Genomic DNA, 17,628 nt, shown 5'->3' on the forward strand with positions numbered 1-17,628 from the left:
ATGCAATCTGCCTTTTAATCTTGTAAAGAACATGAACAGAACAGAAAGAACATTGCCAAGGATACCAGTTTCCTGGAAGGAAAATAAACAATGCCTCAAGAAAGGTACATTCCTCCTTATTAAAAAAAAAAAATTATTACTATTTTAAGTGTGAGGGCAAATGTTTACTACTTTGAGATGAGTTTTAGATTTAACAAAGCCTACTACTATATCACAGAAATGAATGGAAGGAAATACTCCAAAATGTAAACAAAGGTTACCTCTGAATGGTGAGATTATATTTTTTCTATTTTATGTTTTTCTGAGTTTTCTAAATTGCTTTATTTTCGACTTATTTTGAAAAATTTCAAACTCACAGAAAAGTTTCAAGAATAGTACAACAAACATTCATATACATATATCCTTACCTAGATTAACCAATTGTTAACATTTTGCCACATATTTTTTCATTCTCTCTTGTTCTCTAAGTGTGTTTGTATACCCCACTCATACTTTTTTTGTGGAACTACTTGGGAGTAAATTGTAGACATCTTCACCCCTAAATACTTGAGTTCATTTCACCTAAGAACAAGAACATTCACTTAAATAACTACTATATATGAAATTTAGGAAATTTAACATTTATGTCTCAAAAATCTTTTTTATAGTCATTTTCCCCACTAATCTAAAATTCAAGATCGAACACTATATTTAGTTATCCAATGTCTTTAGCCTGGAACAGTTCCTCAACCTCTCTGTTTTTTTTTTTTGTTTGTTTGTGACACTGTTATAAAAAAAACAAAGAGCAGTAATATAGTAGAATGTATTAAATTTGGGGTGTCTGGTTGCTTCCTTATGATCAGATTCAGTTTATGAAGTTGGCAAGAACACTACATAGAGATGCTGTGTCCTTCTCAATGCATCATCTTAGGAGGCATGTGGTATCAGTTTGTCCCAATACTGAGGATGTTAACTATGATCATCTGGTTAAACTGGTGTATGCCAGATTTCTCCAATGTAAATGTGTACTTTTCTACCTTTGCAGTTAATAAATATTGATGAGAAGATAGTTTGAAACTGTGCAAATATCCTGTTCTTCAACAGATCTGCACCCAATGATTTTAGCATTAACTGATGATTCTTGCCAAAACAATTATTATGTATATGATGGTGATTTCCTAATTCGACAATTCCTTCTAGATTCATTGGATGACATTAATTGCAAAGAAGAGTTTTCCTTTTCCTTCCTTCATTTTATTTCTCTATTTGCATTAGTATATACTCATGAATCATTTTCTTGTTCAATAGGTTATATCCATTCCTGTCATTATTCATTTTAATACTCATATGTTCTCCCTCTGTATCTTTTTGAAATGTCCCCATTACTTTTTGAGTACATCCTTACTTTCTGGCACAGTAAGATCTCCAAGCTTATATTTACACAGCTCTGGAGTCCACCATTTTCCCCAGGAACCCTAATTCCTTTTAGTGGCAAATGATATTTAGAAACCAAGATCAGTTGTGCTAATTGCCCAGGGTGGTGGTGTTTCTAGGCCTATACATATATGCACACATATTATACACTCATCTATTTAAAAAAAAACAAAATCATTAGTCCATGCTTTTATTGCTAATTCAGTTTTTTAAGAACCTCACAGAGTTCTTCCTCTCCTTATTCCATTCCATGTTTATAGCTCCTTTCTCCTACTAGGAAAACCTACTCCCAGCAATATTTATTCATTTGTTAAACCTAAAACACACAAGTTCCAGAATTACTATACCCAAACCATTACCAGCAAAATTCAAGATTTCCTTGCTTTTATTGTTTTTAGAATATACTTCACTGATAGTATATAGTCTAAGCTGTATTTAAAAAGGTTTAATTCTCTTTTTTCCCCTACTGTGCAATTATGTTACCAACTTGATAAACATGTCTGTTTGTTCCTGTTCGTATTCAACTTTAGGGCTTTTCTCATCTTTTATTTTATTTTCTTTACTTGTAAAAATGCTGTGGTACATTATATTTTTAAGAGAAGCTACTGATTCTGTGATAGTACTCTATAAAATAATACCATTTTCATGAGATCAAATGATTTAGGAGGGAAGGAACAAACACTGAGTCTCTACTACATGCTAGTTTCTTTACGTATGACATTTCATTGTCACAAAAATAACCCAACAAAGCAGTTACCATAAACTCCAATTTCAGATGCAACACTTAAGAGAGTCAGTCATTTAATAAGGCATCACAGTTGGTGAGGAAAGAGAATGGAGCGTGAACCCAGGTCTGACTCCAAAGCCCATTTATTTTTATTAACTGAGTGCTTATTAAATTGTAGGCAATGTGCTAAATTCATTTAATCCTCAAAAAAAACCTTTTATTTTTATTCACCTTTTACCAATAAGGAACTTGAAATTTACACTCTCATTAGATGAATGGTTAAATTATGGTAGATCCCTATTATGGAATATTGTGTATCACTTACAAATACAATAAATCTAGTACAGTTTCATGTAAGCACCTCCAAGCCACATCATTAAATTTTAAAAAGTTATGTGGAGAATACATGTTTTTATATTATGTAATAAATAAAACCAGAAAACATAAAACCATACATCTATGTGTGTGTGTGTACATATATACGGTTGATCCTCATTATTCACAGATTCCATATTTGTACATTTGCTTACTTGCTAAAATTTGTAACCCCCAAATCAGCATTTGTGCCACTTTTGTGGTTACTCACAGACATACACAGGGTGGCAAAAATTTGAGTCACCACATGTAAATATATGTTCTCAACTGAGGTCAACTAGGTAATGCTCTGCCTTCTTGTTTTAGCTCTCATACTATAAACAAGTGTCCTTTTCACAGTCTACTTGGTGTCATGTTCTTCAAATTCTGTGTTTTTTGTTGGTGACTTCACCGCTGAAAATGGCCCCCAAGTGTGGTGCTGAAGTGCTGGCTAGTGTTCCTAAGTGCAAGAAGGCTGCAATGTGCCTTATGAAGAAAATACAGGTTAGATAAGCTTCGTTCAGGAATGAGTTATAGTGCTCTTGGTGTGAGTTCAATGTTAATGAATCAACAGTATAAATACACAAGTAAGGTGTGTTCCTGTTGAAAGAAAGCAACATTATATTATTAATCAATTGACAAAAAGTCTGTGACAAGAGGCTTACAGGAACCTATCTCTGTATTTTCCATAGGAGCAAAGGGTCAGTATTCACCAGTTCAGTGTTATAGGTGACTTCATAGACTATTACTGTGAATAATGGGAATCAACTCTACCTGTATGTCGGTGTATAAAGATCTGCCAAATACAAGTGGTTACACTTGAGGGAAGCAGGCAGGGACTGAGGGAAGTTGTTCAAAGAGAATCTTAATATTTTAAAAAAATGCATTAAAAATGGGTGGGGCACCAGGAAACTCATCAACAGCAACATGACTACTCAAATGGTAGAGACAGGACAAAAAAGGTTGTATTGATTTTAAATCTCATACTCCTAATTACTGTTTCTCTCATTTTCACCATACAGTGGAATGAGGAACTTATCGCTCAGAGTAGTGGAAACTGGTAAAGCTCAATGAGAGGTAGTACAGTTAGTGATTTAGTTCTGAAGCCAAACTACTAAGGTGTGAATCCTGGATTTGCTACTCACTAGCACTATTCCTGGGCGACTTACTTTAGCCTCTCTGTGTTCCAGTTTCTTCACATATAATAAAAGGGGATCATACTAGTGCTACTTCATAGGGTTATTATGAAGATTAAGTGAGTTATGACATGTAAAGTGTTTAGAATAGTACCTGGTCCCACAGTAAGTGCTCAATAAATAATAGCTATCACTTTATCATTACTATTGTGACTGAAGACAATGACTGCTCTAAAAGAAAGTGACCTATTAGAAATATACTTTTAAAAAAATTTTTTTCAAAAATTTATTTATTCATTTTTTTGGGCTGCATTGGGTCTTCATTGCTGCGCATAGGCTTTCTCTAGTTGTGGCAAGCGAGGTCTAATCTTTGTTGTGGTATACGGGCTTCTCACTGCAGTGGCTTCTCTTGTTGCAGAGCACGGGCTCTAGGTGCGCGGGCTTCAGCAGTTGTGGCACGTGGGCTCAGTAGTTGTGGCTTGCAGGCTCTAGAGCGCAGGCTCAGTAGTTGTGGTGCACGGGCTTAGTAGCTCTGCGGCATGTGGGATCTTCCCGGCCCAGGGCTTGAACCCGTATCCCCTGTGTTTGCAGGTGGATTCTTAACCACTGTGCCACCAGGGAAGCCCCAGGAATATACTTTTAAGTTAACATCCTATACAGGCTAGGTAGCTTTTCCTATTTATGGTAATAAGGAAGAAATAGCAAGAATTCTCATTTTTCTCCTAGATAGAAGTTTCTTTGTGTTTACGTTTCTTATTTCTAAAATAAACTCATTATTATATAAAAATCACCTGTAAACATGTGGGCTAAAGACAGGAGGTTGAAGAAAGTCTCTTGCTGAAATCTAAGTTTGGTGGATTTAGTACAAGTATAAAGGCTAAAAGGCACAGTAAATGCTGTGAAACCCCTAAGGCTCCTCATTCACAAATGTCAACACACTGCCAAAGAGCACTGTACTTTAGACATAAAATATTTTAAACAGCTGTCTGAATTCATACTTGCACATCGCATACGGACTATAAAACTTCTAAAGAAAGGTGTGAAGACCAAGAAAGGCAATATGCTTCTACAGACCAGATTTTCCCTGTCACATACCTTGCTGAAAATATGCTCTTAAAATTAGCAGAAAGCCCAAGTTCAAGCTTCAAAGTGCCCACAGCCACAGACACAGACACAGTAGCTCTAAGCTAAAGATCCCCAAAGGTTATTTTTCTCCGAAGTCAGTCATTTTTCAAAACTAAGATAATGCCAGCTGTTTGCAAATCATTTTCCATCTTTCTAAATCTTTAAATTACATATAACATTAGTAAATACTAAGAGGTTAAGATAAACTGGATGAATTCTGAAGGAAGTCAGACAGTTTGGTTGAGCCAATTTTGGCAGGACATAATTTAGAAAACAAAATATTCAGTCATCTATACATGAAAAGTGTATACATCTATACATAAAATAACCCATTAGATTTCAATTCTAAGTGGCGTAAAGGTAAAACAATCAGACAGAAAATGAATGAGAACCACGAACTCTAAATAGGCATGAAACCTTATGAAAGGTACTTTTCGTTTATAAATAATATATCAAATTTCTCCTTATTAAAATTAGCATATAACCTGAATCTGCTCCTCATCCAAATTCACCAGTGTTACAAAGATGACATTTATAAAGAAGGTAGTAATACGAGTACCTGAATGGAGCACTTACTAAGTATTTCATTTTGTTGTTTTTCATAATTACTTAATTCTCTCAACAACTTGAGGTAAGTACTCTGCTTACCTCCATTTTATAGATGAAGAACTTAATGCTTAGAAAGGTGAATTGTTCAAAGTCACTTTTAAAATTAGCAAGTGGCAGAGCTGATAGCTAAACCTAGATTCTGACCCTTAACCACTATACGACACTCTTATCTCTTAACTACTAAACTGCCTCCCTTCAGACAGGTAGGAAGAAACAAAACCCCACAGAAAATTTCCCCTTTTGTATTTTTTTTTCTGTTGTGTTTGTACGGATCTCAGTGTACCTGAAGTTTAGAATCCAACTAAAACAAACTGTTCCTGGCAAAATATATTAGCTGACAGTGAATAGGGCAGAGAAAGAAGAAAAGAGTTAAGCTAAAAGTAAAACATTCGCTGACACCAGTCTAACATATTTAAATGACTGCCAAAAAATTCTTGTTCTAAAGGCTAAATATAAGTCAGCCAGAGATATTTCAGTGCTGTCCACCATTAAAATAAAAATAATGGCTCTGGGCTGCAGTACCCATACCTAACAAGGCACACATTTATTCAAAGTGAATATCTATATGCAAGGCTCTCAGTTCCTGTATCACTAAACCTGTTTCAAATGATAAAATTCAAAAGGGCGTGAACTTTCCAAAATAATGCCTATAACTAGACTCTCCATCTTAGGGCTGAGATTTCTAACAACCTGAAAACATTTTTTAAAAGCCCTTTGAGTGTATGGGATAGTGGTAAACAATTACATAAATTTTTAGGAGAACCTACTGGAGTTACGTTTTATAGCAGTCTTCTTGCCCTGTGGAATCCTACATATTCTGGAATTATAACTCAGGACTGCAGTTGCCTTGATCAGTAGAGTAGCCTCAATTACTCATTAAGGAAAAACAAAACAAAGGGCAAGACCCCAAGAAACACTACTACTATTTCCATCCCAGTGAGAAACACCATCATTGTATGTCTCTGTTTTTTTTTTCATTTGAGGTACGTTTCACCTTTAAGAGACAAAAGGTCAAACAATGAAGAAATTAAACTGATATTCCAAAGTGTTATTTAATTCCAAAGATAAAGAGAAGTATTTATATTACATACGCTGGAAAATTTCGATACTATTGCTGGACTCTAAGGCAAATTAAAAATAGCACCAGCATTAATGAGATTAATATGCATTCACTGTGTGACTGCATAATGACAAGAGGAAAGTTGGAAATTCCCATACTTCAAAAGGCTACTATCTTGTTGAAAAACTGAAGCTATAATGACTTATTCTAACTAAAAGATCCTTGAAAATTCACCTGACTAAAGCTCTGGATTCTGGAACTTCTAGACTCCCCACTTTACTACAATCTAGTTTAACTACTTTAATAATTCATTAATACTAAATGAGAGTACTACTAAGTGAAAACTGATGCCCATATCTGGGATGCTTGAGAAACACTTGGAACAATTAAGATACCAACATACAAAAATGTCCATTTTCAGGAAAGAGGTAATTCGTCCTGCTCCCAAACATTTATTTCATTGCCCACTCCATCACCATTCTGTTGACACCACACAATTTCACAAAGAACAAACAGGAAAACCATTCAACCAGCAAGTGTTAACTCATAGTAAGTATATCAGTAATACAGCCTGCATTCCAAAACAACGTTATACAAATTAATTTATTTTGATCAGGCTTCTATTGCCATCTGTTTGCATAATAACCCTGCAATTGGTGTAATAGGAACTGCAAACTGATCCATGAACTGGGGACTGATACCTGGAAAATAACCTTGTAGCAGGTTATTAGAAATTTTGCATGCTACCTTGAAACTTGCTTCATTTGTTTGGATGACATCTCATCTGATGTTTCATTTAAAAGAAATCAAAGTCCAACCTCCCAAATTCTAGGGCATATGGCCGGATAAATTACATTGGAATACTTACCTAGAGCTGTGAAATCTGAACCAGATTTAAACAGAGCTGAAGCCAGGAGCTGAAACTGTGGGGTGGGGGGGGAGAGAAAAAAGCAAATTAGCTAGGTAAGCACATTGGAGAAAAAACTCCTATAATTTCGACCATTCATTAGCCACTGGATGTCTCCGCACATGTTGCATAAGTCTATTCACCAAAAAGTGGCAAGAAGAACATCGTATTTAGATTAAACAACATGCTGACTTTTCTGGTGGACTACTATTATCATTTTCCAAAATACTAGACCAAGTCCTGGAATTATTTTATTTTAAAAATATATTAAAGTATGTATTTATTAAGGAACAATAGGTCAACTGAAATATAAAATATTACTCACTACCATATGATCCAGCAATTCCACTCTTGAGTATACATCCAAAGAAAATGAAAACACTAATTTGAAAAGATACATGCACTCCAATGTTCACAGCAGCATTATTTACAATAGCCTGATATGGAAGCAACCTAACTGTCCATCAACAGATGAATGGATAAAGAAGATGTGGTATATATATACAATGGAACACTACTCAGCCATAAAAAAGAATGAAATAATGCCATTTGCAACAACATGGATGGACCTAGAGGGTATTATGCTAAGTGAAATAAGTCAGACAGAGAAAGACAAATACCAGATGTTACCACTTATAAGTGGAACCTAAAGAATAAATGAATGAAACAAAACAGAAAGACTCACAGATAGAGAGAACAAACTAGTGGTTACCAATGGGAAGATGGAAAGGGGTAGGGGCAGGACAGAGATAAGAGGTACAAACTACTATGTATAAAATAAATAAGCTACAAAGATACATTGTACAGCACAGGGAATATAGCCAGTATTTTATAATAACTTTAAATGGGATATAATCTATAAAAGTATTGAATCACTATTTTATACACCTGAAACTAATATAATATTGTAAATCAACTATACTTCGATTAAAGAAAAAGAAAATTAGGGGCTTCCCTGGTGGCACAGTGGTTGAGAATCTGCCTGCTAATGCAGAGGACACAGGTTCGAGCCCTGGTCTGGGAAGATCCCACATGCCACGGAGCAACTAGGCCCGTGAGCCACAACTACTGAGCCTGCGCGTCTGGAGCCTGTGCTCCGCAACAAGAGAGGCCACAATAGTGAGAGGCCCATGCACCGCAATGAAGAGTGGCCCCCGCTTGCCGCAACTGGAGAAAGCCCTCGCACAGAAACAAAGACCCAACACAGCCAAAAATAAATAAACAAACCAATGAACCGACATTAAAAAAAAAGAACGTATGATGTAGAAGTAGCACCACCCTTCAAGGTGGAGAAGAATTCACTTATCTATCACTATCCCTTCTTCCTTTAAAAAAAAAAAAAAAAGAAAAATTACTCATTTGGGAATCTATCACATATAGAGAGACTGATGCCCTGTATATTAGTAAATATGAATTCTCACTTCAAAAATAAATGCATGCTACTGTAAAACACCTGATGTCTCTGTGTAAATCAAACTCTGAGAAAAAAAGCATGGTTATTATGCATAAGCCATCCCTAAATTACAACTTAGATTGGTATTCCATGGTCATATATAATTGTATTGTTATATAATTATAAAGGCTCAAAGGTCTTTTTTACATTGAAAAAATGTTTTAAGTGTTGATTAGATTCCCAGGCTAGCCAGAGTTAGTTTAAATCAGACAATGCAACTGAACAATGACAAAATAAGATAAAACTATTGCATCACTTGTACTTTAACAAATTGGTAAAGAAATAAAAATTTAGAAGAACTATTCATATTTATCTTGAATGAGGATGCTGGAAAACAGGTCAGTTAAAGGAAGGAATAAGAGTATACAAATGAGTTGAATCTCAATGGAGTTTACTTGGCACTTTGCAAGACTTGAGCAGTTCATATCACTGATTCTTCAGGATGTATTTCACACTTGTACTTGTAGCCTTTAAAATTTCAGGTATCAGTCACGATTAATCATCCTTTCAATGTAAGAAACTGGACAAATTAGTTAGGAAAAAAGGGGATAAAAGGAAGAGCTAAAAATATATGAAACTTCTTCATACATTCTGGGTATCAGTCCTCTGTCAGACATATCTACTGCAGATATTATTTGGTCTGAGGCTTGTCTATTTTTATTTTTAATTTTTGGCCGCATGGTGTGGCCTGTGGGATCTTAGTTCCCCGACCAGGTATCGAACCCAGGCCCTCTGCCATGAAACCGTGAAGTCCCAATCACTGGACCATCAAGGAATTCCCTCATCTATTTTTTTTTGATAATGTCTTTTAATGAGTAGAAATTTTAATTTTGTTGAAGTCCAATTTGTCAACTTTTTCTTTTATGATTAGTGCCTTTTGTGTCATGTCCAAGAAAGCTTTGCTTATCCCAAAGTTGTGAAGATAATCTGTTTTCTTCTTAAAGGTTCATTGTTTTGGGTTTTATACTTAGATCCATAATCCATCTTAATTTTTGTGTTAAGAGTGAAATAGGGGTCGATGGGCTTCCCTGGTGGCGCAGTGGTTGAGAGTCCACCTGGCGTTGCAGGGGACACGGGTTCGTGCCCCGGTCTGGGAAGATCCCACATGCCACGTAGCGGCTAGGCCCGTGAGCCATGGCCGCTGAGCCTGTGCGTCCGGAGCCTGTGCTCCGCAATGGGAGAGGCCACAACAGTGAGAGGCCCACGTACCGCAAAAAAAAAAAAAAAAAAAAAAGAGTGAAATAGGGGATGAGATATCCAGTTATTTAGCACTATTTGTTTAAAAAACCTTTCTTTTCCTTATTGGCCTTGGTGCTCTGGTCAAAAAAATAAACTGACTGCATATATATGAGTCTGTTTCTGAACTCTATTCTGTTCTATTGATCTATTTGTCTATCCTTAAGCCAGTACCACACCACCTTGATTACTATGGCTCTATACAGCGTCCTGAAATCAGGTAGTAAGTATGAGACCTCCAACTTTTTCTTTTTTCAAGATTGTTTTAGCTAGTCCAGAGCCTTTGCGTTTTGACTAATTTTAGAATAAGTTTGTCTATCTCCTAAACAACAAAGAAACCCAAACTGACTGGAATATTGACAGTTTTTTTAGAAACTGCATTAAATTATAAACCGATTTGGGGAGAATGGACATCTCAACACTTTTTAGTCTTTCAAACCACAAATGTGATTTATTTCTCCATCTATTTAGGTATTCTTTAATTTGTCATCTAAAAATGCAAACAATTTTACTTCCTCCTTTCAAATCTATATGCTGTTTATTTCTTTTTCTTACCATATCGTACTAGCTAGGACTTCTGGCACAATGCTAAATAGAGGTGTTGAAGCAGACCACCTTTCCTTGTCATAATCTTAGGGGAAAGGGTTTAATGTTTTACAATTAACTATGGTACAGCTGTATGTTTTTCACAGATGCCCTTTATGAGATTTATGATGTTTCCTTTATTCCTGGTTTGTTAAGAATTTTTATCATCAATGGGTTTTGCATTCTGTCAAATGATTTTCTTCACTTATTGAGACGATCTGTGGTTTTTCTCTTTCATTCTGCCAATGTGGTGAAATATACTGATTTTCAAATGTGAAACCAACCTTGTACTCCTAGCATAAACCCCCTCTTGGCTATTGTGCATTAACCTTTTTATATATTGCTGGATTCAATTAACTAAAATTTTCTTAAGAATTTTGTATCTACATTCACAGGGCTATTGGTCTGTAATTTTCTTTGCTTGTAATGTCTTTTTTGGGTTTTTACATCAGAGTTAAGCTGCTTCATAAAAGGATTTAGAAGGTGTTCTGTCTTATTCTGATTTCTACAAATCTATACCAAATTCGCATTTTTTTCTTCCTTAAAGGGTTGATAGAATTTACTGATATAGCCATCCAGGCCTAGTATTTTCTCTCTTGGAAAGTTTTCAATTACAAATTCAATCTCTGTAATTGATATGGAGTTCCTTAAGATTTTCTAATTCTTTTTGTGTTAGTTTTGGTAAGTTGTATCTTTCAAGAAATTTGTCCATTTCATCAAGTTGCTGAATTTGTTGACAAACTTGTTCATGATATCTCCTTAGTACACTTTTAATGTAGGTAGGGTTGTAATGATCTCCCCTTTTCATTTGTGATGCTGATAATTTATGTTTTCATTATTTGTTTCCTTGATAAGTCTTGCTAGAGGTTGACCAATTTTAGTCACTTTTTCAAAGAACAAACTTTTCACTTTTTATATTTTTTCTACTGTTTCCTATTTTACTAATTTCCTATATTCTAGTGAATACTTATTTGGGGTTAATTTGTTGTTCTTTTCTAACTTCTAAGATGAAAGATAAACTTCACTGGCTCTAAACAGAAGGATGGGGAGAAAACTGTTACTTTAACCATCCAATTAAATAAGTGGCACTGCTATGTACTGGCCTAGAGTTTTAACAGGTACTGAGTAAATAGTACACAATCTGAATAAAGTCAGTCCTCTCTCCCCAGCTTCAAACTTGAACATCCAACTATCACTTCAACATCTCAAGCCGGCTGTTTCACAGGCAACTCAAACTGAACATATGCAAAATTAAACTCCTGATTCCAGTCAGGAGGCTCCACCTTCTCATTTCAGTTGACAGTAACTCCATCCTTCTAGCTTTTCAGGCTCAAAACTTTGGAGTCATTTCCTTCAAACCCTACATCCAATCATAAAATTCCGTTGGTTCTACCTTTAAAATATACTGAGGGGACTTCCCTGGTGGTGAAGTAGTTAAGAATCTGCCTGTCAATGCAGGGGACATGGGTTCCATCCCTGGTCCAGGAAGATTCCACATGCCGCAGAGCAACTAAAAGCCCATGCACCGCAACTAGTGAGCCTGCACTCTAGAGCCCGCATGCCACAACTACCGAGTTTACGCACTGCAACTACTGAAGCCTGTGTGCCTAGGGCCCATGCTCCGCAGCAAGAGAAGCCACCTGATGAGAAGCCCGCGCACCGCAACGAAGAGTAAACCCCGCTCGCTGCAACTAGAGCAAGCCCGCGTGCAGCAACGAAGACCCAATGCAGCCAAAAAAGTATATACATACATACATATATATATATAAATATATACATATATATATATAGAGAGAGAGAGAGAGGGAGGGAGGGAGAGAGAATCTGATCTACTTTACTTCTCACCATTTCTATTGCTACTACTTTGCTCTGAGCAACAATCCCCCTTGCTTAGATTTCTACACCTCCCTCATAGTTCTCTTTGCCTCCATCCTTGTTCCCTTTTAGTCTATTCTCAATACAGCAGTCAGAGTGACCTAATTAAAACATAAAGCAGATGATATCACTCCTCTGCATGGACAATACCCTGAACCAGCTCCCTATTCAGAGTAAGAGCCAAAGTCCTAATAATGACTTATGAAGTCATTCATAACCTGTTCTGCCAATCCCTGCTCTTACCTCTTGGACCTCATCTCTGACTGCTTTCACTCTCCTTACCTCTACTCCAGCCACAAGTGTCTCCTTGCTGTTCTAAACAAAGCCAAATACTCTCCATCCCAGGGGTCTCTGTTCTAGCCATCCCTTTGCTAGGAATTATCTTCCCCAAATTATCTACTTAGATCACTCCCTCATATTCTTCAAGTCCTTGTGCAAATCTGACTTCCAAATGAGGTCTATTATGATTATTCTATTTAATACTGCAACTGCCCAATTCTTACCCCATATATATATATATACACACACACACACACACACATATATATATATGTATGTGTATATATATATATTTTAAACGTAGATTTTATTTATTTTTGGCTGCGTTGGGTCTTCGTTGCTGCGCGCGGGCTTTCTCTAGTTGCGGCAAGCGGGGGCTACTCTTCGTTGCGGTGTGCAGGCTTCTCATTGCGGTGGCTTCTCTTGTGGCAGAGCACGGGCTGTAGGCACGCAGGCTTCCATAGGTGTGGCTCGAGGGCTTCAGTAGTTGTGGCTCGCGGGCTCTAGAGCGCAGGCTCAATAGTTGTGGCGCACAGGCTTAGTTGCTCCGTGGCATGTGGGATCTTCCCGAACTAGGGCTTGAACCCAGGTCCCCTGCATTGGCAGGCGGATTCTTAACCACTGTGCCACCAGGGAAGTCCCCTTATATTTTTGATCTCTTTTTAACTTTCCTATAATACTTATCAAATTCTAATGCACGGTATAATTTATTTAATATGTTTATTGTTCCCCCCCACTAGTATGTAAGTACCTCCTGGGCAAGTATCTTGTTTGGTTCACTGGTATATCTATTGTACCTAGAAGAATGCCTGGCATATTGTAGGAACTCTACACAATATTTTAAATAAATGACATCAGTACTTTGGAAGCTCAGTAGAAAGACAATTAATACAAAGTGTGCAATACTGGCTGAAAACTTGTTTTTCTTGTTCCTTCTCTATTATAGAATCCTCTCTGAAAATGGCAGAATCAGTTTAAGCATCCTTTTCTTGGCCCTTTTCTAGAAAAAAATACAATGTTCATAAGCTTTATTATAAGCTCATCACCAATTTAGAACCCATGCTCTGGAGACTGGAAGAAAGCAAAGAACCATTATTAGTTGATAGTCCACCAGCATTTTGCTACTAAAAGACACAATGATGACCCGAAAAAGGGGGAGAAAAATCTAAAATCCACTTCTGGTTGCTGATAAAATCATTTAATATAATGAAAAATTTGTAAAACATACATAGAGAACAAAACCAAGCTACTACAGAAAATGAAGAGCAGTAAGGCCTTTCTCAAAAAGGGGAATGATTTCTTACAATGAAAAGCGAAGATCTATATGCCTCACTAACAGATACTGTAAGTACATATATATACTGGAGCTGTCCCCAAGGGATTTCTTTCCCCAAACGAAATCTGTTCACACGTTTTTAAACAAAAGAATAACCTTACAGACCAGTAATTCTCAATTTTTTAGGTGTGCTTTCAGTTTTCCATTGTAAAAGAGCAGACAGAGGAGACTCTTAGGGTGAGGGTATTGTTCTGAAAAAGCTTCTATAGTGATTCTGATGCTGACATACACATGAATAACATCATTTTTACTAACTTCTACTAGGGTTAAACAACTCTTGATAGATACAGCTTTTCAGAAATGGAGTGGAAGTCTGTGGCATACAAAATCACAATTTGATACTCTTCAGGAAAAGAGAAACCCACTACCAAAATTCTTAAAATGACTGTTTGAACTTGAGATACCTCCCTGTCCTGGACTTTCCTACTAGCTTAGCTTTAAGAGCAAACTGTCTGTTTTCTTTGGCCTACTTGCAACTCACACAGCTGAAATTATTTACTTTGAAATATTTTGTTTTGGTTTGGTTTTAAAAAATAAAAGAAAAATGAATGTTCCGGATTACAGCCATTTTAGACAGACTATGGTGAAAACACAAGAAAATCCATTTATAACTCTCAAATGCATGGTCTAACAAAATGAACATTAACAGACTCTTCACAACTATGTTCAGTTTATAAGCCATAACAGATTAAACCAAATATATTCTGCTACTTGGCAAAATCGTGACAGTTCTCCCTATTTCAAATAGTATCATGAATTGACTGAAGACTCAAGAAAAGACAATTAACTGTCCTTTTTCAGGGGGTTTTAAAATGTGTTCTGCTGATTCTCCACCTACTGAAGGGTTGTAACCAATACTGAGTGAGAGAACTAGGGCTTATTTTCACAGTAGGCAACTATGAAAGAGTATTTCTTTGTTTTGGTGCCAAGGACATGCAGGCTCTTCTGCTTGAAAGTACAATGAACCTGGTACCTGAAAGTCATTCAGTCTGATGCCTGTGTCAATGCTGAACAGAGGAAAACACTGCTTGATGTCGCTATTACAAAGCCAAAGCACAGCAACAGCTAACAGGGAAATAGATGTAAGGAACAGAACTACATATAATCACCAATTCTGAGAATGGAAGGTAAAATGGATTGCAGTTCAGATGTTGCCAGATGAACCATGAACAAGAATAGTTAGCAAAAGGAAGAAGTGACAAAAGGAATCTTAGAAGTTGGAAGAGAGGTTGTAAGACCATGAAACTCATTGCAGGTATATTCACACACTGTGGATACGCAAATATGCCCTAAGAATATTAAATCTTAGAAACAGCTGCTTCCATCCCATGTTATGTATCATAAAAACTGAAAAGTAATGATCTGTTACTAAGTTCTCAAGCTTCGGGGCTACTGATAAACGAATAGTAGCCTATGGTAAAACTGTACTGCTACAACATTCATATAACTAAATATCAAGCCAGCAAAGATTCTACTCCCACCAACCTCTCTTCACTTTCTCCTTACAATAAAGGAGAGTTTTCTTTCTTCTTTTAGGGGGATTTTCGAGTATCAGTAGAAAAAGTTTATACTGAACTTTATGTAACCCTTAAGTAAAGGAAGTATGGAACTATGGCAGAAGTAAAATTTTTCTATTTCCTTTCCAGTACAAAATCTAATGACTACTTAAAACTTTATACCTGAGAATCCTTTTCTGAGTGGATCACAGGTTTTTGTGTGACTTGAATCTTAGATTACCACATGAAAATATGTCTACTCAATTTTTATTTCATCTGCTCTGTACCATTTTTAAGATTTTTAGTGTCATCATATTTTCCTCACTTTCCTTTAAACATCCAAGAGCAAAGTCAACAAATATAAGTTAGAAAGACAATTTTTTAAACGTTCAATTTCTGAAGTTTATTGCCACCTTTACCTCTTTTGTCTCTTCTGGGTCTGAATGATCCACAGTTATATAAAGATCATTTTGTAGATATTTCAGAGCACTAAGGGGATCCATTTGGGCCTTCTCTTCAAACCTAGAAAATGTAAACAAGAATAATTGTCTAGAGTTATGAAAAAACATCAGAAATGTCTTTTAAACCCAGAGTGGAATACTCTGTATCTGAGAAGATATTGTGGATATCTAAAAATCCTGTGCTTAAGAATCCAGAAGTAAGAATACTGACACATATATAAATAGCGTACATGTGGAGTCCCTGGAGATGTAATGGTAATGTCAGGCTGTGGTGCTAGAGACTGGATAAGAGCATTTCCAACCCTCCTCTTAAAACTATAAGCTAAGATTAAATCAACTACAAAACATAGCAAATATGTTAAATATTTTATATAACAGAAGTGCAAAATAGCCAAATATGTTTCATAAAAAAACAAGTAGAGATAAAATAAAAATAATTTCCTAGATTTGTGTCATATACTCTCCACTGGAGGTGTTTAACAGATACTTCAGAAAGTGAAATTAGTTTCTTCTTTTTTTTTTTTGCGGTACACGGGCCTCTCACTGTTGTGGCCTCTCCTGCTGCGGAGCACAGGCTCCGGATGCGCAGGCCCAGCGGCCATGGATCACGGGCCCAGCCGCTCCATGTCATGTGGGATCTTCCCGGACCGGGGCACGAACCCGTGTTCCCTGCAACGGCAGGAGGACTCTCAACCACTGCGCCACCAGGGAAGCCTGAGTATAGTTTCTTTTAATGAGTATCATTAACACTGATTAGATATTTTTAATGAGACTATTTCCATGTCTCAGTAATAACAAAAACTGTAGCAATCATTTATCAATCGTTTGTTTTGTGCTAGACACTGTATCAAGTATCTTACATATATCATTTCATGTATCCTCCCATAACTCTATGATGAGAAGTTTATCATCATTTAAAAAAAAAAAAACAGATGAGGAACTGAGCCTAGTAAATGAACTTGGCCAAGCTAAGACCTAGTAAGTGGCAGAAGTAGAATTAAACTCAAGTGTCTCTGATTCCAAAGCTGAAAGGAAACAAAGGATTTTCTTAAATTAAAAAAGTCTGCTTGGGACTATATATCTATTTAAATAATGATAATTCCTTTTTAATAGCATAATTAGATATGTACTTATTTCTAATAAACTGGTATGCTTTTCAAAATATTATACAGAAAGAAGACATTTAATTTCATTTGGGAAAGGAAAATAGTGAAGAGCCTTTCATAACTGTGTTCAGCTGATGGCATCAATAATTTCCTGTCTTTAGAGCTAATCTCAGTGATAGGGTACCTGGAGGGGCAACGACTGGCAAAATATTAGTTTTCTTGTACCAGATAGTACCCTGATTGTCAGCCAGTCTTACAACCCTCAGATGAGAGTCTTAGGTCCATGTTACTCTACCATCTTGTCCACAATGAATTAGACCAGAGTTTTGGCACCTGAGCCAAAAGCAATCGTCTTGAGCTTGGTGAGCAATTTTTAAAGTGGCCTGGCAGAATTCTTTCCAATAGGGATACGCTCTCTAGGGAACTTTCTGTAAGAAGATACTCTCTTAGAGAATCTGAATGTGAGATAC

General features: G+C 36.4%; 1 protein-coding gene across 4 annotated transcripts in view; it reads right to left on the reverse strand.

Annotated features, from left to right (window-relative positions):
• MKLN1 (muskelin 1) overlaps window positions 1-17,628 on the reverse strand; it is a 357,649-nt gene that overhangs the window by 9,158 nt on the left and 330,863 nt on the right. For all 4 annotated transcript variants that reach the window (XM_060305303.1, XM_060305305.1, XM_060305304.1 and 1 more), the window contains 2 exons: window positions 16,011-16,113; window positions 7,293-7,347 (listed from right to left, as the gene is read on the reverse strand). In XM_060305303.1, coding sequence (XP_060161286.1) covers window positions 7,293-7,347; window positions 16,011-16,113 — 158 coding nt within the window. The remainder of the gene's footprint in view (window positions 1-7,292; window positions 7,348-16,010; window positions 16,114-17,628) is intronic.

Source organism: Globicephala melas, chromosome 9 (assembly GCF_963455315.2).
Source record: "Globicephala melas chromosome 9, mGloMel1.2, whole genome shotgun sequence".
In the NCBI taxonomy this organism is placed as follows: domain Eukaryota; kingdom Metazoa; phylum Chordata; class Mammalia; order Artiodactyla; family Delphinidae; genus Globicephala; species Globicephala melas.